The 23,168-nt window shown below is 35.7% G+C and overlaps 1 protein-coding gene across 9 annotated transcripts in view; it reads right to left on the minus strand.

Moving 5' to 3' along the window:
* The window catches only part of ZNF236 (zinc finger protein 236), a 72,988-nt gene that overhangs the window by 6,169 nt on the left and 43,651 nt on the right, over positions 1-23,168 (minus strand). For 6 of the 9 annotated variants that reach the window (XR_008972830.1, XM_057414717.1, XM_057414715.1 and 3 more), the window contains 17 exons: positions 22,036-22,296; positions 21,545-21,795; positions 20,984-21,085; positions 15,793-15,944; positions 14,584-14,690; positions 14,338-14,489; positions 14,016-14,228; positions 13,238-13,514; positions 12,687-12,790; positions 10,088-10,453; positions 9,405-9,550; positions 8,221-8,464; positions 7,736-7,915; positions 6,338-6,490; positions 4,856-5,046; positions 3,080-3,211; positions 352-549 (listed from right to left, as the gene is read on the minus strand). Coding sequence is in view for 8 of the 9 variants with exons in the window: in XM_057414717.1 (XP_057270700.1) it covers positions 352-549; positions 3,080-3,211; positions 4,856-5,046; positions 6,338-6,490; positions 7,736-7,915; positions 8,221-8,464; positions 9,405-9,550; positions 10,088-10,453; positions 12,687-12,790; positions 13,238-13,514; positions 14,016-14,228; positions 14,338-14,489; positions 14,584-14,690; positions 15,793-15,944; positions 20,984-21,085; positions 21,545-21,795; positions 22,036-22,296 (3,229 nt within the window). In the remaining variant the exon portion in view is untranslated. The remainder of the gene's footprint in view (positions 1-351; positions 550-3,079; positions 3,212-4,855; positions 5,047-6,337; positions 6,491-7,735; positions 7,916-8,220; positions 8,465-9,404; positions 9,551-10,087; positions 10,454-12,686; positions 12,791-13,237; positions 13,515-14,015; positions 14,229-14,337; positions 14,490-14,583; positions 14,691-15,792; positions 15,945-20,983; positions 21,086-21,544; positions 21,796-22,035; positions 22,297-23,168) is intronic. The other 3 variants (XM_057414712.1, XM_057414718.1, XM_057414716.1) reach the window with 3 other exon arrangements.

Here is a 23,168-nt window from a genome sequence, read left to right on the forward strand (position 1 = left end):
ATAGCGCAAAGTGTATAACTTCCTATGATTCCAACAGCTTATCTGGAAATCACGATTAGCATTGATGAGATACATATGCAAATAAAGTAAGTGGAAATTTTTCAGGCACTATTACTTCCACAACAGGCATTCACATTTTTCATTCTGTAATCAATATACGCATTCAAATCCTCTCCGCACTCCAAGAGAGAGTTCTCTGTGTATACGTTACTACTTAAGACTTCCTCTCTCAGATGCACATCTCTCACACTGTAAAAGGAAAGGTAAAGGGAAACAGGTACCTTTCATTAATATCACAAAAAGTCCAAAACAAAGGATTTAACAGAACAATTAACTGTTATTGCCAAATACCTTGAGATGTGTTGCTCGCTTAAAGGCTTTATTGCAGACATGGCAAACATGTATCCTTTCCTTGCCATGAACCTCTTTACTATGCTGCATCAACATGGTGGCTGAAGAAAAAGTTTGACTACACTCAAAACACTGGTGCACACGACCTTCTTTTTCCGTTTGGCTGCTTTTAGTCACATTAGGAGAAACCTCTGTCACCTGTAACAATTCACAAACACACTATCAAATAATTTGATAGGCATACCCACAATAGTGGTTTATTTTTCAAAATCTACCTCAACAAGACCTGTTTTTGTAAAGTACTTAAAGCAACTTAGCAACACAAATTAAATAAAGTGTATGCAAATATGAACTTGTATTTCACTGCTCTTAAGAATGACACATACATATATTAAGAAAACAAAGATTATACCAACTACAGTCAAATTAATTTATGCATTATAAATACAATGTGCTCATATCAGTATTTCCCTATATTGTTTCATATTCTGGATGATTTCAGATAATTCTCACATCTCTCACAAAAAAAAAGCCTAAGACAAAAATATTTCAGGAAAAAAAAAAAAAAGAATGTATGTCTGATTTTACAAAGAAGAGTATTTTCTATTCATTTACTTTCTTCATTAGGGACTTAAGAAAGTAAAACTCCGAGTTACCTACCTAAAGCTCCAGAAGTACTGAAACACAACAAAAAGTTGATATAATTTGGATGGGGTTGTGCTGTATTTTTATAAATGAGGAGCATTTGGAGAAATTTCACTTTCTTCAAATAAAATAACATTAAATTCCTTGAATTTTATAGATACAAAAGAATCCCAGCTTGCCTACAAGAAGATTATGGGAGACAAAATCAAAAGCCTTTCTGAAGTAAAGATAAACCACACTAACTGCTCTCCTTCTCCACCAAGCCAGTCATCTCATCATGGAAGGCTCTCAGGTCAGTTAAACCCAATTTCCCTCCAGAAATCTCTGCTGAATACTCCTAATCACCTTCTTGTTCCTCATGTTTGGAAATGAATTCCAGGATTATTTGCTCTATTGCCTTCCCATGGCCTCTCCCCTGTCCTTACCTCAACCCAGAAACAACTTGCTATATTTTGTCTCCCCTGTCCAGCTGAAGAGGTGAGTGACAGAGCATTTTGGGCAACTATCTGGTGTCCAGCCAAAGTCAACCCATACCAGCAGCTCCCTGAACACACTGCAGTTTGCTCTCCTGATGCCCAGGGCTGTCATCCTGCTATTTGCCTTATTTCCTTCCCTCAGGATGCTGAACTCCAGAGAGAAAGGACATCTCTGATGTTCACATTTCCAATCAGTTCTTCCTTGCTTGCAATTATCAAGTCCAGAATACTACTTCTATTTCTTGGCTTCTCAGTCATCTGTATCAGGAAGTTATCATCTATACAGTCTAGAAATCTAGATTCCTTGTGCCTTGCTTGTTGCCCTTCCAGCAGATCTTAGGCAGGTTGAAGTAACCCATTAGGACCAGGGACTACAAATCACAGGTTTCTGTAGGTTGGAGGGATCTCCTGAGATCATCTAGTTCAACTCTTCTACTCAAAAACAGTCAGCCAGGGCAGGTTGCCCAAGACCAAGATGAAAGCCTCATCTTTTACTTCCTCCTGATCAGGCAATCTGTAGCAGTTAGTAAGTGTTCAAGTCAGTGTCATCCACATTGGTCTGCTTGCCAATCCTTACCCATAAGGTCTCAGTTGATTCACCATCCAGGCAGAACTCCTGTTATTCCCACTGCCATGTTGCCACTCTGTCCTTCCTAAAGATCTTGAATCTAGCCATGGCAGCACTTCAGTTGTATGAGCTGTAGCACCTTCTCTCTCTGATTCCAATGACATTACAGCCCTGCAGCTGCAAGCAGGTATCTAATTCCTCCAGTCTGTTCTCCATGCTGCATGCAGCAGCGTATTAGCACTTCAGAGGCACACATGGTTGTAACAATTTTTCCAAGAGTGTTTCTTCTAGCATGTTCTTGTCTCAGCAGCTTTATTTACATACATACACCTGAGGCATGCTGCCTTCCTTCAGTCCTTATCATTTTTGAGGTTTCTAGTGCCCATATCAGCACAACTTGCCCACATTTTGCCCTCTGCTTGCCAGTCCAGTCCACCACCTCTTCACTTAGTCATGGGTTCACCATGCGCCTCTCGCATTTTTCTGATTTTAGAGCTTGCATTACCAGGTTGGTTGAAAAACACTCATTTTGCCTTCAAGAAGAGAAGTCTGAACTACTTTTTCTAATATTAATACCATATGACATATGTCAAAGTTCCTACTGAAATTCAAATATGTAAGAAGTTGAAAAGACTTTATACTGCACCACTATTAAAACAAATTGGTTACAAAAAAATAGAAAGGAAAAGGTGTGGCAATAGGTGCTATTTTTCCTACAGCTCTCAACTTTGTCAATTTTTTGTTACCCAATTACAAACTTACCTGGAAATTTCTGGAGCAGTCTGTGTTGAGAGCATGGTCATATAATTTGTAGGAAGAAACACATTATTAATTGCATTTCTTTTTGGTATGTGAAAACGTGTTTTCAACTCAAAACTTAGAAACTGGGTGACTAGGAAGTCACAATGAACCTCTTCCTAATACTCCTTCTGGGGAATGATATCAACCTTCCTGCTTCAGAATATAGAGGAATCATTACAATATTTTGATTAAATAATGCCCTTTACCCACAAAATGTACAGAAATATGTTTTATCTACCTGATACGTTATTTCATCAGAGTTTGCAGATGTTGAATGGGATGTATGGCTCACCAGTATGACTTGCTGTGAGCCTGACCCACTTTGGCTAGCGAGACTGGAATCTGTGAGTATAGCAGGGAACTGTTGACCCTGTCAAAGAGGGCAGGGAAAAAAAAAACAAAGAAAGTAGAATAACTATGCTTAAACAGCTAACTGTAGTCATGTAAATTATTTTTATACCTCAAAAGTACTTCATTTTTTTGAACAAGACCATTCCAGAACCCTATCTGAATAAACGCTACTGTTTTCTCTCCTTTTCTCCTTTCATTTTAAGTCTAGCAATTTAGAGCACAACAACTGCTGCAAGTACATAAGAGCAGACACTCAGCCATGCATAAACGTGCATAAATGTTTCAGCATTCCCTTGTCTTTGTCTCTTCAACTGACATCCTCTTTCCTGAGTGATCTTCCCACAATATTTTCCTTTTTAAAAATCTCTTAATTATACCTATTTCAAAACCACATGAAAGTAAGATAGAAAATTACTACTTTAAATGTACCATACTACTACTTCTATCTCTGCATTACTGTTGAAGACTCTTCAATTTCCACAGTACCTTTATGTGCCACCAAATTTCCTGCAACAGACTGTGTTTGCGTAGTGCCCAAAACGTTTAATTTTTATTTATGCATGCTTTAACATTAGGCATAGTGTCTTATTAATAAACATCAACACTGCCAAATGTAATCGCTTAAATTATTACAAAGTCCAAAATGAAACCACATGTTGCTTTGTTACTTTGTGATGCCAGAAATCACAAATGTGTCATAAGAACATTTAAGAAGTCTTTCCTTCCCTTCCCCAGAGCAAAATTGCAGAAGGAAGCATATAACCATCCTCACTGACTTTGCTTCTCAAGGTTTAATCACACCCTATGCCTGATAAATAGTCCTTTATTTACATACATTTACACATTTTAATTCAGGTCAAAAAGTAAGTAAAAATCAAGCTAAATCTAGTTAAGCCAAGAAAGTAGAAGAAACAGCCCAAGTTTTCAGATGTAAAATCTACACCAAAATGCCAAACACACAACGACCTAAATTTTCACTTTCTAGTCTTTAAATATTATTTACTGTTTGGATCTGTTTGGGTTTTTTTCCTCCCCATTCTATACATTCTATTTACCAACATGTCTTTGGCTCTTGATGACACCAAAACCAATCTTTAATTATGGCAAAAATAAAACCAATGCTAAAGCTAGTGGGGAGATGACAGTCCATACGGCACTATTCTCATAAAATTTCCTGTAACACTGCCTTTTTTTAAAGACAGTCGATTCAATTTAGATTCTGTCCTGTTATTTGTTTTGAAAGGAACTGTTGCACCTGCTCTTCAACTATCATGTTCACAAGAAGGAAAACAAAAATTTACCATATTAAACAATAAAAAGATTAGGAATATTTAGCTGTATTTCTGAATAGCAATGATGAAGTACAACACAGTTTAGTTTATCACTAAAACTGATCTCAAACAACGTCTGAAACAGTAGAACCTACCTGATCATTGTAAAAAGAGAAACCTCCTAAATTTACCTGTATTTCTGTTTAAATAGTTTATGCTTCTATACACCAGTGTGCACACACTGTTGGCAGAAAGAAGGAAAGTTAACTGGATTTTCAAACAGTATGTGTTTACAGGACAAAATTATGTTCTAAGCAAAATCTCTGATTCCTGCCCTGTAAGCCAAGCCAGTGACATTAGTTTATCTGTCAAGTCAGAAAAACTTTTCTTACCTGTGAAGTGATATTAAGTGTAACTGCATCAAGACCACCTGACAACATTCCCTGAGTGTCAGCAAGAGTTAAGGTAACACTACCATCTCCTCCAACTCCTGATGAAGACATTACCAAATTCTGAGTGGAAACCGTAGACTGAGATATGGGTGTTGCTGAAGGAAGGTTTGCTCCACCTGTTGTATTAAGCTCTGGAATATATGCAAAGTAGTAAAATAAGAAAAAAAGTAAGATCTGTTACGTACCTAAAGTCTTAGCTGCAAGCTTACTTTAATTGAAGTTAATTTCTATTTCTCATTTGCTAGGCCTTTCTTTTTTTAGAAGCAAATCAGTTAAACAGCTAATCATGCATTAAAAATTGTGAGATGATAAAATCAGAAAAATTACATCTAAATGTAGCTTGATGGACATCATACTGCAAAACAGAAACTTTGTAACATGGCACATGGAAAATTGTTCATTGCTGAAAAGACACCCAAAGAAGTCTGAGATTACAAATTTCTGTAGTCTGAACACTTGCAGAATTCTCACACTTGCAGAAACACACTTTTACTCATGGCAGTAAACCCAAAATTTGATAACTGTAACCCAACAGTCACACCCCTACCCTTGCAACATGGTTGATAACCCATAAGAGCAAAAAAAGCCAGTTTATTATCAATAGGTATTTCATAACAGTGTGATTATAACAAGTGTATAATAGTTTATTACAGATACTCCAACACATGACTAGAGGCCTCATGGCTCTCAAATCTAAAATAAGCCTGATAAGAAAATAATACGGAGGCACGATACCACTGTCAGATTTTACTAATTCATTACACAAGAGCATGCTTTAACCTTCAGATCTTACAGGATACTCTGGCATCGGCTTCCCCCAGTATGACATTAAAGCAGATTTGTTTTATAGAGGTATATGAGCGCTAAAGCAAGCTATGAAAGGAGACAGACTAAGGAAAAGTAAGACAGGGAAAATATATTCCCGTATCAGTAATAAGATCGTATTAGTGCAACCTGCTGCAACCAATCAGTGTAACCAATGCAATCTGCTGCACTGGGTGGAAGTATGAACAATTATGTATGTACACACGTGTCTGCGTGCATATTCAGCAGATATAGGTAGAATTTCATATTTAAAATCTTAAAATTTTATTACCAGAGGAAATTTGATATAAAGGACATTTTATCATCTGTCTGCAACAAATGTATGATTTCTTCATCCTCCGATTTACAGAAATAGTCCTTCAATATTTCTGTAACTGCCTCAAAGTACGGATTTTTAGAGAGGCCTTCTTATTTTCATCTTCTTCTTATGTGGAGTAAAGTTCATTTAAATTGGCATAACAAGTTAAAACTAGTAAGAAAATACACAAAACCATGCAATTCCTGAACTGTAATATGCAAGATTATACCATTTACTTACCTGGTCTAGTATTTTTTTTTTTTAATTATTATTAATTAGAAAAATCACTGTATGCATACCTGGAGTATTTAGTGATGTGCCCTGAGAAAGAAGCTGGTCATTGCTTATAGTTAATGTAGCACCTGTTGTCTGGCTGTTGATGGTTGGCGCTGTCAGCCTTAAGCCACTATTCAGATCACTGCTTCCAGAATTATGCTGAATAAGATCTTGGCCTGAATACAAATTAGTCCTATTATAACTGGAAATGTCTCAATGTTATCCTGATACTGTACTGAGAATTATAAAAGAAATGATCATAAAATAATAAAAGTACAAAACATGCAGATTTTTATGCAGAGGTTCATATTTTTAATACAGATGTGATTATGCATATCTAGATACTAGCATGTAGAGAAATACCTGAAATTATTAATATTTAGACAAATACTGACCTTACTTATCTAGTTTCAAGACACCAACTTCATGAAACCATAAAACTCTAGCAAAATAAAAGCTAATGGCTGAAATACGAGAGGGCTTTTTAACTAATATATGGATAATTAATTGCATTGAACATGTCCTGTTTTGTAAAAACATCACTTTACATATGGTGTTCATTTTGTGGGACAGTCAACAAGCACAGAACATACAGAAACTGAAACCTATGCTCCATTTTTCTTAGAATAATGAGCATCTATTAGCAAGCACAAAAACCTAAGTGGGAGACCCTGCACCTTAACACTGACATTATTGTCATTACACTTAAAAACACTAAATGCATTACAGAAAACAGAAGAAGAGAAAAGAAAAGCAAAAAAGGAAAAGAAATTTTAAAAAGTAAAACACAGATAAAATCATTAAATATTATACTGGATCTATTAAAGAAGTGTTATGATACAAAATACAAACCGTCTTTGGGAGAAATAGGTATTTATAGTATATAGAGGCTCAGTGTCTTGGAGGCAGGAAGAAAGTCAGAACTCATTCAGAGACACCTGAAATATTAGCTACATATTATAAGGTGTGAGCTACACTTCAAAGAAAGATCAGAACATCTGTGATCAGAACATCTGAAAGATCAGAACATGGTTCCACAGCATTTAAAGAAAACTGATCAAACTCATCCCCAGTGCCTGCCTGCTTGTTCCTGCCCTAGTACCACTCAGGAATTGCACTACCCCAGGGGAGCACAGCAGTGAGGTAAGAACTGGTTATACGGGCTTTGCCATTAAGATAAGTATCTGTTGGCACTAAGCCATGAATAAATAGGGAACCAATCAAACATATCCTCAAAGCAAATATATTTGGTTTTCAAGAGCAAATTTAAGGAGTACCTTTTAAAGCTGATGAATATTAAAAAAAAAAAAATCCCACACCATGAGAAAGCTGTGGACTGTGAAAATATGCTCAAATACTACTGTATAGCTACCTTATAAAATACAGATCTAGTACCATTAAAGATACCTTAAAATACCAACCAGATATTGTAAGAGTGATTTCTTGAGGACTTCCTGATGAGCTTGTAGTAGTTGAACCTGAAGCATGAGCTAGAACTTGACTCAAACTGGAATTATTTATGGTCAACATTATCTCATGTTGTCCATTTGAAGATGATACCATACCCTGTGAAGTCATGACTTGAGAGATGTCTTGTGCACCTAAGTGTAAGTGGGTACAAGACAACAAAACAACAAAAACAGACCATGAAGATTCTGTCATCACAATAAACATGATTTTTTAAAGCAATTCATGCATTATTTTCTAAACCACAATGAAACACAAAAGAAGCCAAGGAAAGATGCTAGGACTTGTACTCTAAAGAATAACCTGCAAAGGAACAAATTGGATATGAAAACAATTTAAGATCTTCAGAAAAAAGATTGTGTTGAATTTCTCACTGTGGGTAATACCATAAGTAAAACTAAGAAATCCAAAGCCCAGTACAGTTAGTGACACTGCTTACCACTAGCACTGGTTGTCAGCACAGACTCTTGCTCAGATAGGGATCCTATTGTCATGTTAGCAGATGATGTTACTGTGGGCTGCAAAGACAGGCCTGATAAAGGCTGAATAACCACGTTAGCTGGCACTGTATTCTCTGCTGCCTGGAGAGAGGAATTCTGCGGAGCCATATTGGGATCTCCAGTTAGCTGTTGAGCAAGTAAATTACTCTGCTGTAACGTCTGCTGTAGAATACTTGGATCGATCTGGAAAGCAAGTTTTCAATCTGATCAATCTGAAGTTAAGAGATACTACAGATTAAGGGAATATCCTTAACATAAATCCAGAACTCATATTTATTGCATATAGAGTACGTACATGTAATATTTAGAGTTTTTATTTAGCTATTTTAAACTTAAATTATTTTTCAAGAGTCCATATATAGCCACTCTCCAAAGTCACTATGTAAGCACCTTAGATTCTTCCCTCCCTTCCCTCAGCAAAACGTTTGGAAAACCATAATCCCAGTTACATGTGAGCATGCTTGGCACCAGGTACACTGCTGACATTCTGTACTTTTTTATTTCTGCACGTAAGCTTATCACTGTCTTCAGGTCTTTGGAAGTGAAAAGACATGGAGCACAACTAACTCACTGAAAATCATTCTTTCATATCATTTCAAATACAAGATTTTAGGTGTAATTATCTCACCTTTTTCTGTCATTCATTTTACAAGCTCAATAGGAATTTAAATTGTAAATCCAAATATTAAAAGCTTATAAGCGCTTGCCAAATAAAGCGGGCGTCTGATGCTAAGAAAAAGAACATTCTGTGCAATAATTTGGGTTTGATTGTTTTCAGGGGAGGTTTCTTTTTGGGGTGTGCTGGGGAGCCTAAACTGCTTTTGAAGTGAAAAGACAAAATGCAATTAGAATTAAAAAAATAGAGATTTTTAAAGCAATCTGCCAAAATCCCAGAGGGGTATGGAAAAAAAAAAAAAAGAGAGAACCTGAAAAAATGAAAAAGAAAGAAACCAAATGGAAAAAAACCCCCACTTGTGCAGCTATTCTTTAGGTCTTCTAACATGGTATTCCTGCATGCCTCACTCAAAGAGAGTCTTCCAGAATTATGTATGCTCTTTAAGATTTCCTTCAACCCTCAAGGTGATTCTATAAAATTAAAAGCAAGAAACTGTGAGCAACCTACCTGTAATGTTATGTTGTTAATACTGGTGGCATCTATTCCAGAAATTTGCACATTTTGTCCAACCAGATTAGCAGCAAGTTGTAACTGTATTCCTTCAAGAGTGGCCAAGCTACCATCTGTCAAGGACACAGTTAAGTCACCTCCAGCTACCAAAGAAAACAGTTACATTATAATGTTTTTCTATATCATTACTAACTGCCTCTTTTAGCTTGTTTATTTTTACAAGTTAAATCAATATAAAAGCTATACACACACATATTTATTTATGCCAAGAAAAATACTCTGAAGTAGATGATTGCCTATTTTAAAGCTTCATAAATTCTAAGTAATTTAAGAATTACTATTTAAGCGCTTACAAAACAAGAACCACTCCAGAGTAGCTGAATTCCAGAGCAGTGCAACACCAGTACTCCAGCTACTTATTGTCGGTATTTTCTTCCCTTCCACAGTGTTAACATCACTGCAGAACTGAAGAGATCTTTTCAAGTGAACTGCACGCATTTTTCCTTCATTCTTAAACGAATACATTTCTGTTTGTGTCACCACCATGCATCAAATCATGAATTCAGTGTATATCTTACCTGTTTGACAAGCAGCGTTTGGCATAATTTTCTGAACTCTAATTAAAAGCAACGTTCAGTACTTGATCTCAACACCACCAACAAAAAGTCATCCATTTTTACCTGACACTGAAGCAGGCAAAATAGCCTGGCCCACAAGTCCTTGTTGAAGCAAATTTTGATCAAACTGATTGGTCAAAACGGAGTTATTCATGATGAAAACGTTAGGGTCTGTTGAGGATGAATTAAGAAGATTGACTGGTTGTAGTCCCTCAGCTGAAGTACGTGCAACAGGCTTCCTAACTTTCTTTGCCTCTGGTTTATAATGGCACTGTATGTGGGTTTTTCTGCGCCCTGAAGTACGAAACCGTAAATCACAGTGGGGACATTTGAAGGGCTTTGCTCCTGTATGCAGACGCATATGTACTTTTAGACTCCCTTTTGTAGAAAAAGAATTACTGCATACATGACAACTGAAGAGCTTCTGGCCTGGAAAAGTTTCAAAAACAGAAAGGTAAGTGATAAAATCTCTAAAAATCAATAGCATTGTACCAACAGTTTCAAAAAATACAGATTCTGAACTAATTTGAATGGAAGAAATTTGAAGTAACTTGCCTTTTCCTTAATAATTTAGATTGCCTTTCAAATTAAGGATCTCAATTAAGAGTATCTTAATTTCTTCCTATGTCTAAAAATCAAAATGCTGTTAAAACTTTCATGCAGAATCTTATTTGGTCACCTGCCTTCCTCATCACCTCAGCTTCCTGACTAATCAAGTTGTTCCAAGTACACAGCTCAGGAAACTGGAGAATTCAATTTTTATCTTGACCTCTTCAGCATTTGGTTTCTCCTTAGCTTTTCCTTTTTAATTGTAGCAGCAATGTACTTCTGCTTCAACCTTTACCTCAATACTGACTAGTATTAATGGATTACAGGTAGAAAATAAGTAAAATTTGTAACTGAGATAATTAGTTGTAGGTGTTGCCCACAGATTAAAACACCCTTCTGGAAAGCAATACAGGCTCAAATGGAGAAATTGAAACCAGTTAAACTTCATGTTCATCCGACATAAGATGGCCCAATTATGAAAGAAAATGGGAAAAAAAACCAACCCAAAAAAAAACCCAAACCCCCACATGATCAAATGTAGCTTTGTAGTGAAAATTACACTTCACAAATGCATGACAGCTCTTTGAAGGAGAGCAGATTTTCACTGACAAGACTTTTTGGAGCTTTATACCGGTTTTATGTGAAAAACTGCTGTTACAGGATGAAACAAACGAGTCCTTTAATGATATAAAGAAAAATAGTTACAAGACTGAAAACAAAAAGTAGGATTATATGGACAATTTTCACAAGGCTGGAAGTCAGCAAGGGAGTTCTTTAAGCACTTGAGTGAAGACCCAACCTAGTCAAAATTGTAATACACAATGTGGAAGAGAGGCTTTACAACAGGTTGGAAAAAAACTGTTAAAGACATTGAAATATTAATTTACAAAGCTCTGTTTTATATTATTAAAAAGTTTGCAAAATCGTAAAAAGCTTGAAAACCTGGGAACAATTTCCCATTATTTCTCAAACGAACTTAGGAACAAACTCATCAAACGGCACACTGAAAAGTAAATTTGAACCAAGGAATTTGTTACTGCTGGATCTGCTGGAAGCCACTTAGTTTTACTTTGTTTTTCTAGGTTCAGAAAATGACTGGGTAGAAGTAATATAAAATATTCCATTAAAGGTAGTAAGCAAAAATGTACAATTTCTAGTTGAGAGTCCCACAACTTGCAAGCTGCCTGAACGTGGCGGAACATGATCAAATCCCTGCTGTGTTCAATGAATTATCCTTACCATCTACTACTGTTTAAGACAAGATATTAAATTATACAGACAATTGGTATAAATCACAAGAGTAGCATTTCTTACTAAACAACAGTAGAAAGCACAAAACTACTGAATTGGAGAGGAAGCTTCCATGCTCAAAATAATTACAAATTACAGCATTAAAAACTAACATTTTTGCATTTTTTTTAAAAACCTTATAATGCACCACAGCAAAACTGTAGGCTGTTCTAGAAACTAATTAGTTCAGGATTGGTTTACTGAAATTTATTACAGAAGTTCAATGGTAAGAAGAAAACAAGTATTAAAGATTTAAAGAGTTTGTTTTCAATTTACAGAAAATTGGGCTTGAAAAATACTACTACTATAATTGGACCTCTCTCAACAATACAAAGAAACTACTGTAAAAACTTAAATATTACAGAAACTTGGTTTATATTCAGCTTGCATGATTCAAATAGCCAGATACTTTCATTTTTGTACTCTCATTTTTCAATTTACTTAGCAGCACAAACAGTAATATTTAAAAATTTTTAAATTCCTCCAACTCCACCCTCTTGTTCAGGAAAATCACCACTGAAGTGCTACAGCAGATCTGAAATTAAAATATTCGATAGATACACACGCAGTTTTTCCATGACCTAAGACTATGACTGCTTTGTAACCCTACCAATGCAGAAGGCTGTAATAATACGGTTTATTCAATATCGTAAGACAATTCATTTAATGACAACAAAAGTACTGAATTCCACCTAGCACTGCCATTCATAGTGCCATTTCCCAGATCATAGTGAAACATAGCATTCCTTGAAAAACTTTAGTTAAAACAGCTGGTCAAGAAAGTAACCAGTTCCTAAGCAAAGACATCCAAAATCTTACTGACCTGTGTGCGTCTTAACATGACAATCCAGAGTGGATTTTACAGTGAAACTCTTCCCACATTCTTCACACTTATATGGCTTCTCTCCAGTATGGATACGAACATGCCTAATAATTCCAGAATACATGTATATGTGAATTTCTACTTTTATGTCAGCTTGTAGAAAATTGATTTTGTATCTTACTAATTTTAGAATTGAATACTTATATTAACATTACATTCAGCAGAACTAATAAAGATGATGGCTCAGGCATTTGCCTTTTTTCAAACTCATTCTTACATGTTTTTGCATGCAAGTCCTCTAGCAAGAAAAAATAATTGATCTTCATAATAATCATTTTAATACTGCATGAAAAGAAACATGAGAAGGCTGGTTTAGTCATATCCAGAATATGTAATATTTTGACAATGGTATGACACATTCTGAAAAAGTGTATTTCGATAAAAGTCAAACTTAAGCTTAAGCATAAAAAAGTCACATGAAACTGTTACCGCTAAGTTACTGGTAAACGATTTAGAAAACTGAAAACACACCAAACTTCTCCATTGCTTACCTGACTAAATCACTGGGTTTTTTAAAGCTCTTCGGGCAATAACTACAACAGTTGGCGTATTTGGGCTCGGCTTCCAGTTCTGCTTGCTTATCTTTGATCTCACTAATTCTGTCTTTCTCTGCAGCAGACTGGACAAGAACTTTTTCTGAGACAGTGGCAGTTTCTCGAGGCCTAATCTTCGCCAGTTCTGCTGTTTCTTCTTCTGTGAAAGTTATGACACCAGGACGAGATTTTCTGGACGTTCTTTCAGAGTTTTCATCATCATCTTCACATGCAACTATTGAAAAAAAAAAATCAAATCTAAAACAAAACAGTACATGTCCGTTTAGTTTAATCTGTCAGCTGAAATGACAAAAATAGAAGGGTTTAATAATAAACACGTGGGCGCAACATTACATGCTTGGGCTCAAATCTCTTTCAGAGGTCTAACTCCTCATGTCTGCACTTCTTTTAAAAAAAGCTGGATTTATCATTCTTATTAATTACAGTAATTAAACACAGGTGTAAGTAACTGAGGACAAAAAATGCTCTACTTTCGTGACACACTAAAATAATAATTTAATGTACAATACCTTGAATACACTGGACAGACTCCTGGAAAACTGATTTCTTTAAACAATTTAGATAACTGAACAATTTCAGTGGCTCTGGATATTAGACATTACCCATGCTGGAAGGCTAATTTTTAACATTACTGTTACAGCATTCACATAATCCACTGAAACATCTGTACTTGTTATGTAGTAAGGACTGTAAAAGTAAAAATGAAATAATTTACCTCCCCCTCCTGTTTCTGTAGCTGCTGCTACAGCTGAGGAGACTGCCTGATGTTTTTTCATATGTTTTTTGCAGTGAACAGTTGTTCGAAAGCTTTCATCACAGAATGGGCACTTGTAAGGCTTCATGCTCATGTGAGTTGCCATGTGCCTGGTAAGGCTGCCATTAGTTGTGAAGGAGGTATTGCAAATGCTACAGCTGAATGCTTTAACTCCTTGAAGTAACAGAAACAAATAAGTAGCATGCCATTTAAGTTTACTTATACAGGACATACACAAAACCCAAATGTGAAAGGCTAATACGGAGCTGGTATACTCTGTTACCTGTATGGGTCTTCTCATGTGACTTAAGAACTCCTGAGGACACAAAGCCACGGCCACAGAGTTGGCATTTATAAGGTTTCTCACCAGTATGTGATCTTACATGTTGTTTCAAATGGCTGGATTTCTTAAAACCCTTGCTGCAATACTCACATCTATTAGAAGAAAATTTTTTTCATTAGTTGCATATAATTACTACCCATAAAATATTCAAGAAATTCTGTGACAGAACCTAAAAGTGTAACAAACCTATATGAACGCTTGCTTTGATCCTCATTATCCTCAAGAAAATGGGGCCTTTGGGTGTGCAAATCGAGTTCTTCTTGTGATGCCTGATCTTGTATCAAGCGGGTAGTCTAGAAAGCAAAGCCTCAAGTAAATTGCAGTAACACAATACTAAAAGTCACATAAATAGACAAATAAAAATTGTAGCACTTACAGTCAACACAAGTAATCAAATTTATGCTTTCATACTTTTCTGTAAAAAAATGAAGAGTGTGATACGGTATCTCACTCCTTCACAGTGAGAAGGAAAGCAGCAAAATGTGCATCTGCTGAATTGGAAGACACAGACAAAATGCCACACTTACACCTCACTGTGAATCTAGACAAAATCATGTCTCAAGTCTTGCAGATTTTCTAGTGGTTGAGGGGTTAAATTTAACATCAAAGCAGTCATTTTAAATGGTACAGAGCCCCTCACTACATATAAAAATGCACAGTGTTGCTGACAGACTTCACTATTTTTTTAACAGATTCTTCTTTTAAGCAAAAAACATGACAGAACAATCCTTCCAAATGACAGCATGTTTTAAGATTTGAAGAAAACCCCAAAGCCTGTAGGCTCTTCCAGATCCTAAAATCCACCTCAGTTCTCTCACTGACATCTGCCCTTTACAAGCAAGCATGAAGGGAGAGTAATTCATTCAGATCATTACTACAGATGTTCATCATGCTAGGTACTGCTACCATCATAAAAAGTTGTATTTAACCTGTATTTTTAGCAATTAAGCTCTTCTACAAATTTAACCAGGTGAGAATGACAACAGAATACCATAAACTGCAATATGCAAGCTCTATGATTGAACCCTACACATTTTCATGTTTATTGCATGATCATATCTATATCCATAGGAATTCAATAATTAGGACAGAATATAGTGCAATAATGTAAAATTCTTTTATAACATTAAGTCCTTCTCTTAGTTTTAGACTTCCATTCCAACTTCATAGTGCTATATCCTTTTTTGAGGCTAGAGCATCAAAACATACAGCTCATTTTTTCAGAAACAAGTAGCAAGGTCACTTTTCCTCCACCCACCCTTTGATTTTCCAGTTAAGCAACCTAGAAAAGAAATCACAAAACTTTTCTGACTTTTAAGTTTGCCTAATTACTAATGAAATAGTTCAAAGAAACTCATCACTGAACACAGAATTCTGCCTTCTAGCAGTACTTACTACGTTAATAGTGTCTGTATTCGGAACCTGAAGAAGGGCTGGTGGATGATAACTCGTTGAAAGAGCCTGAGATTCAAGTGTGCTTGAATCCTGCAGCTGCTGTACAGCTGGAAATTGAGTCTGTTGATTGTAGCTATCATTCACTGTAAAACCTGCCAGAAATCAAACAGTTAGAAACCTGGAAAACATACTGAATTGGACTTTGAATAACACCACATATTTTTGAAGACTACCTTCGAAACAGATTATGTAGTATTACCATACAGTAATACTTATTTTATACTCTTCACTGTTGAGTGTCAAAATATGCAAATGTTTCTGGCATCTACATAATATGCATAATAGGGTTACTTACCATTAGCTGGAATTCTATTGGAAAATCTCCTCCACAGAAAAACACTGTTTGAAGTTTCTTCGGGGTGCCACAATTACCTTAGAGCCATTGAAATTTTGAATTTCTTGTACGTAAGCATGCATGTGTCAAACAGGTTGACCCATCTCCCTTTATCCACGTTGGTACCACGCTCCCTTAACTACACTGAAAGCCGATCACATGGATGCAAAGCTCAGTGGGGAGGATGGCGGGTGAGTGGAGGAGATGACCCAATAGGAGAACTCCAGTTTCTGATAAAGTAACCCCATTTTCTCCTACTTTGGATCTCCTCCACAAATTCCCACTCTTTAGATAATAGTAAAGTAGATCCTCTCAAAGGCAAACTGCAAAGTAAAAAATAATCATATTTTTATTCACATTTCCAGTACTAAGACCTGAAATGTTTATTTGGTTTTGTTTTTCTAAAATACCAGATCTTAATCACCTCTTTTTCTAAATGAATGAATGAATGAAATGATAGTATTAATGATTCAGAGCCACAAAAGTATAGCTCAAATTGCAGGGGTTTTTAATGCTATCAGAGATGCCCTTTTATCAACCCCTCTAAGCCCTAATACTTCTATTAAAAAAAAAAAAATTAAAGAAATAAGCCAATGTTATTTAAAAAAAAAAAAATTAACCCATGAGTAATTAAGGTAAGGGCAGCAATTTTACTATTTCTGTGCAGTTTGCCTTTAGTGGACAAAAAGGATGAAGATTATGAAATCAGGGTAGAAACAAACCCATATCAGATGATCACAGCATCAAAGGCCAAAAAACAACGCTTAAAGAGTATTCTGAATTACAGTATATAAAAAACTGGGATGCGTTAAGTTTAGGCACAAATTTTCCCAAAAGACACTTTCCACAGCAGAAAAATACTGTTACTGATACAGGAAAAACCCTACTTGTATGCTCTTGCTTACAGCACAGAATGAAAACCAACAAACGTAAATAAATTTTGAAAGCACTATGAGTCAGGTTGTAATTTACCCTAATGCTGCAACTTATGTATCATTTTGTCTCCTAGAACTACCAAGATTACAAGAAGTTTCATCAAATTAAACCTTGCACCTCAATTACTCTTAGCGAAATGACAAAATCAAAAAAGTAGCCTGAAGAATAGTGATGCAAAGCTTTACTGTGTAAGAGGGCTGCTAATTTCTGTTTCCAAATGTATTTTTAAAGCATCTTTATGGAATAATGGTATTTCCACTACACTTGATGAGAATACAAAAAAACAAGCCTCAAGAAACTAAAGCAGGAAGTGATACTGCCTACATTAAAAAAAGGGCCATAACCATTAAATGCACAAAGAAACAGCTATCTAAAAAATAGACATTTTTCAACTCTTAAGTATTTTTTACTAGCTAAGGAGGAAAAACAAAGTTACTGTACCATGACCTGTTTCACTTCACTGTGTTTCAATAAAAGCAATTATTGACATCCTGAAAAATTTCCCAGGTTCATGAAACAAAAAGCTTGGAAGAAAAATTCTGAATTTAGAGGTATTTGGGATAAATTGAAAAAAGAAATACTACTTCTAAAAGTAGTTCTGGAATAAATATAAACCAACACCGTCAGAAGCATGTACACGATGCTCCCCCATTTTGCTCAATACCTAGTATGAAGGTCAATTTCCACTCAAATTTTAAAATGATCTGACAATTTTGAGTATGCTAAAAGCATTTAGTACCAGCATGCTATTTCTGCAGTACAGCATTGAAAAAACCCAAACCAAACACCAAAAACCAGACATTTAGTCTGAGAGAGATAAAAATAAATTTCAGTACCTTTATTTTCTGCTTGTTTTCATAGAATCACAGAATAGTTGGGGTTGGAAAGGACCTTTAGATCACCTAGTTCCAAACTCCCTGCCATGGGCAAGGACACTTCACACTAAACTGTATCACCCAAGGCTCTGTCCAACCTGGCCTTGACCACATTATATACTGTTTCTCAGAAGCTCTTGGTTAACTTTCAAAGAACAGAGAGCATCTTAAACTCTGTAGGGGAGTCTTTTACTACAAAGTCCCATAAACTTGGAACTGGATTTTGTGTTATTTCAGTACAGTTATTGCATTTCTTGTTTTTCCTTGCCTTTAGGACAACACCCAACCTATTCTCTTCTACATTAACAAATCATAATAAAAAAAATTAGATTACTCTGCAGATCAGTTTACTAGTGGAAAGATATGTCTTGGAACATGAGAATGAGAAAACAGTACGGCTGCTCATAGCAAATGCTGTATCATAGTTTGGACAAACTTGGAAGTCTTTACTGACACATCACTGAATTCTAACATTAGAAACGTATCCACACGCATCCCAGTGAAGGTCAGTCACTAGCAGTTCAACTTTCTGCAGGTTTGCTTCCTAGGCAACTTTTAGACACAGCTGAATCAATGCGTTACTAGTCACTGAAAGAACTGGAATTTCAAGTCCTCAGATTGCAGATCAACTTCTTAGGAGAAAAAAAAATCATCAGTCTGATGGCAAGGGTATATTTGTATGGGCTAGAGAATAACAGTATTTGGATTTCTTACAGTTTTTCAAGACCATTTTCCTATCAATACTAATTATTAACATTCAACCACGCTTACAGGGAGACTCTAGAAGGAAGACAATCTATATAAAAACATATTTGTTGACAGATGATATTCAATAATCCAAAGACAATTTCTGATAAAAGGCCCATTTGTTTGTTCTGACTTCACTAAAAGGTCTTCAAATGAAGACACCTGAATATGTAAACTACAAAGAACACAAGTTCCCTTTTTCAGTTTTCAAATCTAGCTCAAATGAGTAATAGATTATGATACAGCAGCACCTCCACAATATCTGTACTTCTTTACAAGTCTGGACATATTGAGAAGAAAATCTATCTTAACAAACCAGAAATCCTGTAGAAGTACTACAAACAAACCTGAAAGAATAAACAAAATTCTGACAGGTCTGTGCAGATCTAGAGATCAGCCTCACCTGTCAGAAATCAAAAGACTTTTTTTTTTTCTTCTTAAAAAAAGAAGAAAAATAAAAAAACCTACTGAAGATTTTTCTAAAACTCCTACATTGTTTTATTAATAAACACCGAGTCAAAATATTTTAACAAGAATACAGCCTAAAAATACCAAGGATAAAAAAGACAGTGTTTTAAGCTTCAATGTTCTGCCTAGCTGATAGGAAAAAGAAATAAGGAGCATGAAGCACAGATGCAGACATAGGGAGAGGGTCGACCAATTTAACGCATGCATCCGCGCAAATGCTTACCTACCTGAAATTCAAAAATTTTGAAGGGCTCCAGGATCTTCAAGGAAACTTCAAAGAGTTGGGAATCTGTGGATGAGATTCCAAGTAGAACAGGAGACATCTTATACAAATGAGACTTTAAAAAACAAAACCAAACACCGCAAATGCTCTGATTCTCTGTACCAATTTTAGAATGTATCAACAATCAGCCTAGATTCTGATGATGAAAGAATTGTTTAGTGAGATCTAGAAGAGTCTCCTCCCTTCCCAAGAAATCAACCAGTATTCAATAATTACTTAATGGAGAAATAGCCATACATAGAAACTGAAGTCTAAATAAGATAACAAAACAAGGTTTACATACCAGATTTTCAAATTCAAAGGACCATAAAAATCCAACAAAACCCACAACCCACCCTTAAGAGAAAGAGAGTGAAAAACTGCACTTCCTTTTTTCCTGTACTCTCTTCTGATTCATTTGGAAAACTGTAAAAGCTAACCAATTAAAGCAATCCATAGGGATTTAACAGGATCAGGTTCAGTCTTGTTTAATATAGGCACAGACTTTTATTTTTTCTAGCTCAGTTACATAAAAAGCAACACAACTTAGAGAATTAGAATCAGCAGCAAATTATACCATTCCTTCAGTGTCTTGCAACTTACCACAGCCAATTATGTTTTTACAAAAAACCCGACACATATAAAAAGGGAATGAAATTAAGAACAGAGAAGTTTAAGTAGATGGAACACCAGTTACTGGTTAATCAGTTACACAAACATGGACCTATTTGCTTGAGTCAGAAACAAGGAGAAAGCCATTCAACTAGTCAGACAGTGAGAAACAGAAACACCCTTGAACAAAGCCCCCTTCCTTGCCTTGTCGTCATCCCCAAGCCCCCAGAAACCCAACAACAAACCACACTAGTAGCTTCATATCAAACAACTCAAGAAAGCCATCTCTGAAAAGCAAAAGAAACAGTCATTTCTTCATTCTCTGCAAGCTACATAAGCCTTACACGTTTTTCAGTATTTTGCAGGGGAGACAAATTTCCAAATGTTTACAACATCGTAATTCCTTACTCATGTAGCATTACAAAATACAAAAGGAAACTGCTGCACTTAGGTGAAAGCATGGTTTTTTTTTTTACGTAACTCTACACGATTATACTTTTTTTTCCACAATGAATCCCAACAGCTACTCAATCAAATCTTGAGACTGTGTTTCTGATCATCTCAGATTATAAGCATGTATACTTAGGTGGAAAGTTGTGCAAACTGCCTACTGCCACAGAAATTTCAAACACAGTTAAGGAAAGAATATGAAATGCCTACATCAAATAACTGTAAACCCTATTTTGTAATGAATAAACAATCTCATAAGAGCAAAATCTATTTAAGTATTCAAGATATTCTACAAAATATAATTTAAAAACTAATTTAAGGAACAGTTTTTGCAAGTTCTCTGCATTGCAGTTAGACTGTGGATGCCCACTTTCCAAATGTTTTGATAGCTATGCTGTAAAGTCTAATTTACAAAAATCACTTTAAAAACCTTTATTTATTACTAACCTTGTGATAAGCCCTGTTGATCAAATGGCTGCTGTGTTATAGCTTGCTGTTCAAACTGAGTGATGTTTTCCTGTAAAGCATGCTGGGATGTCACAAATCTATCTGAAATGGGGAAACGAAGAGGAGGAAAGAAAAAAAAAAGAAGGAAAAATTATCACACAAAAAAATATGTCATTAACTGCACAATTCAGTTGTTCTCAAAAAAACCTACATTTTAAGAGTCATTTGAATTTTACTGCATTAAAAAATAATCTTAAGTTAGCTGAATAGGTATTTAAATCTTTGCTTATTGTAGGCTTTATTTCTATTCCCCTGTAGTAATTATCAACTCATTACACGCTAAATGGTGCAAACCTTCAACAGTCTTAACAATTCTTAAGAGTAAACAAACACCAATGAAAGAAATTGTACAATATAGTTTACGTAGGTAGTTTTTACTCATTTTCCCAACTGTTTCCTTGCACTGTATTGAAACTTGCGAAGTGAGGTTAATCTGAGAACTTGTTTTTTGAGAACTTGTAAACTACCTCATTATAAACCTTTAGCATTTCAAATACTCACCCTCATCCTGTCCTAAAGGCTGATCAGCCAATTGCTGCTCTAGTGCTGTTTCTTCAGTGCCTACTACTGGCTGTTGGTCTAACTCTAAAATAGCCTGCTGATCTGTTGCAACAGCTTCTGACTGCTGTAGCTCATCACTTTCAATCTCCACTTGCATCTGTGTAGAAACATGAATGCTCTGCTGATCTACTGTAGAATCATCTATAGAGGCAGACTGCTCCTGTTGCTGAAGTTGCTGTGCAAGTTCGTATCTGCAAAAAAAAATATAAGGTCTTTTTATGGCTTCAGTTAAGACAGTTATCCTAACTATTTACATGAATAAATTTCTATTTTACACCATAATTTACTCTACATTCAGAGCTACCTAAGTGTTTGGTACCCATAAACATCCTTACTCAATTATCAGCACTTGCTACAGAGGAATTCCAAGTCTTTTTAAGGAAAGAGTGCTGAAATACACTGAAGGATTCCCATAAAAATTGTAAACATACCTATGAGTCTTCATGTGTTTTTTACAGTTCAGTGATGTTTTGAATGTTTTTTGACAATATGGACACATGTATGGTCGCAGGTCATTATGGATCCCCATATGTCGCCTGAGGCTACCACCAGTAGTGAAGGCCCCGTTGCATATAAGACACTTAAAAGCTTTCAATCCAGTGTGTGTTCTAATATGTGCTTTCAGAACTCCAGCTGATACAAAACCTCTTCCACACTGAGAGCACTTAAATGGCTTTTCACCAGTATGTGACCTTATTAAGAGAAAGCAGAAGTTAAAGTAGATTTAACTGTTTGAATTATGAAGTTATTAAAAGACTATTTTACTGACTTTAAAATGAGCAAAATAAACCAAATTAAGATGACTGCTGTACAGACAGAAAAATCCTCAGTTAAGAAAATTCAGAAATTAAAGCTTTAATAAATTATAAACAACCTGCATATCACCACTAGCAGGGCTGTGATGCTAGTCAGAAGCATGTCCAAAGCAATGCTGTCTGACAGTTTTAATTATGTTCTACAGTCCAATCTCCTTTTCTGATCCTACTCTGCCCTAATTAAAACATTTGGGGTGGGTTTTTCCACACCAGATAATATACTATGTCTTCAGGCTAGTGTATTATCATTCACATGTATTTTCTTCAGTTTAGCTAAAAGAATGTCCACAAAATTTTGAGGGAAAAAAAAATACAGTCCTCCTCATATTATTTACTACTACTACTACTACTACAGTTAGTAGCAAAGTTTTTGGGAAAACATCCTGAACACCCCCTGAACAAGGCACAGTACAACCAGTCTTTCAGACCATGAAAGCAATATTAAAGTGGGTAAACTCTTTATCAACATGTCCCACTCACTATACCCTTCCTTCCAGAGGTGCTAATTTCCCTTTCAGACTATAGAGAGATATAAAACAGACTCAAGGACAGGTTAGAAAATTGTGCACTGTGCAATGAGAATTTTAAGGGTTACAACTGTAGCATCCCAGACATGAGAGCTCAGAGGAAGGCAATGTGAAATGGAAGATAAAGGAAACAAGTTTTAATAAAATTGGGAAAAATTAGAGGTGGTTTACGATTACAGTGGCCTTAGAAGGCTATGACCACCACATCAAATGCCATAATAA

Source organism: Pezoporus wallicus, unplaced genomic scaffold (assembly GCF_028554395.1).
Source record: "Pezoporus wallicus isolate ANWC-B61680 ecotype Strahan unplaced genomic scaffold, APGP_CSIRO_Pwel_v1 contig_2, whole genome shotgun sequence".
Taxonomy (NCBI): Eukaryota; Metazoa; Chordata; class Aves; order Psittaciformes; family Psittacidae; genus Pezoporus; species Pezoporus wallicus.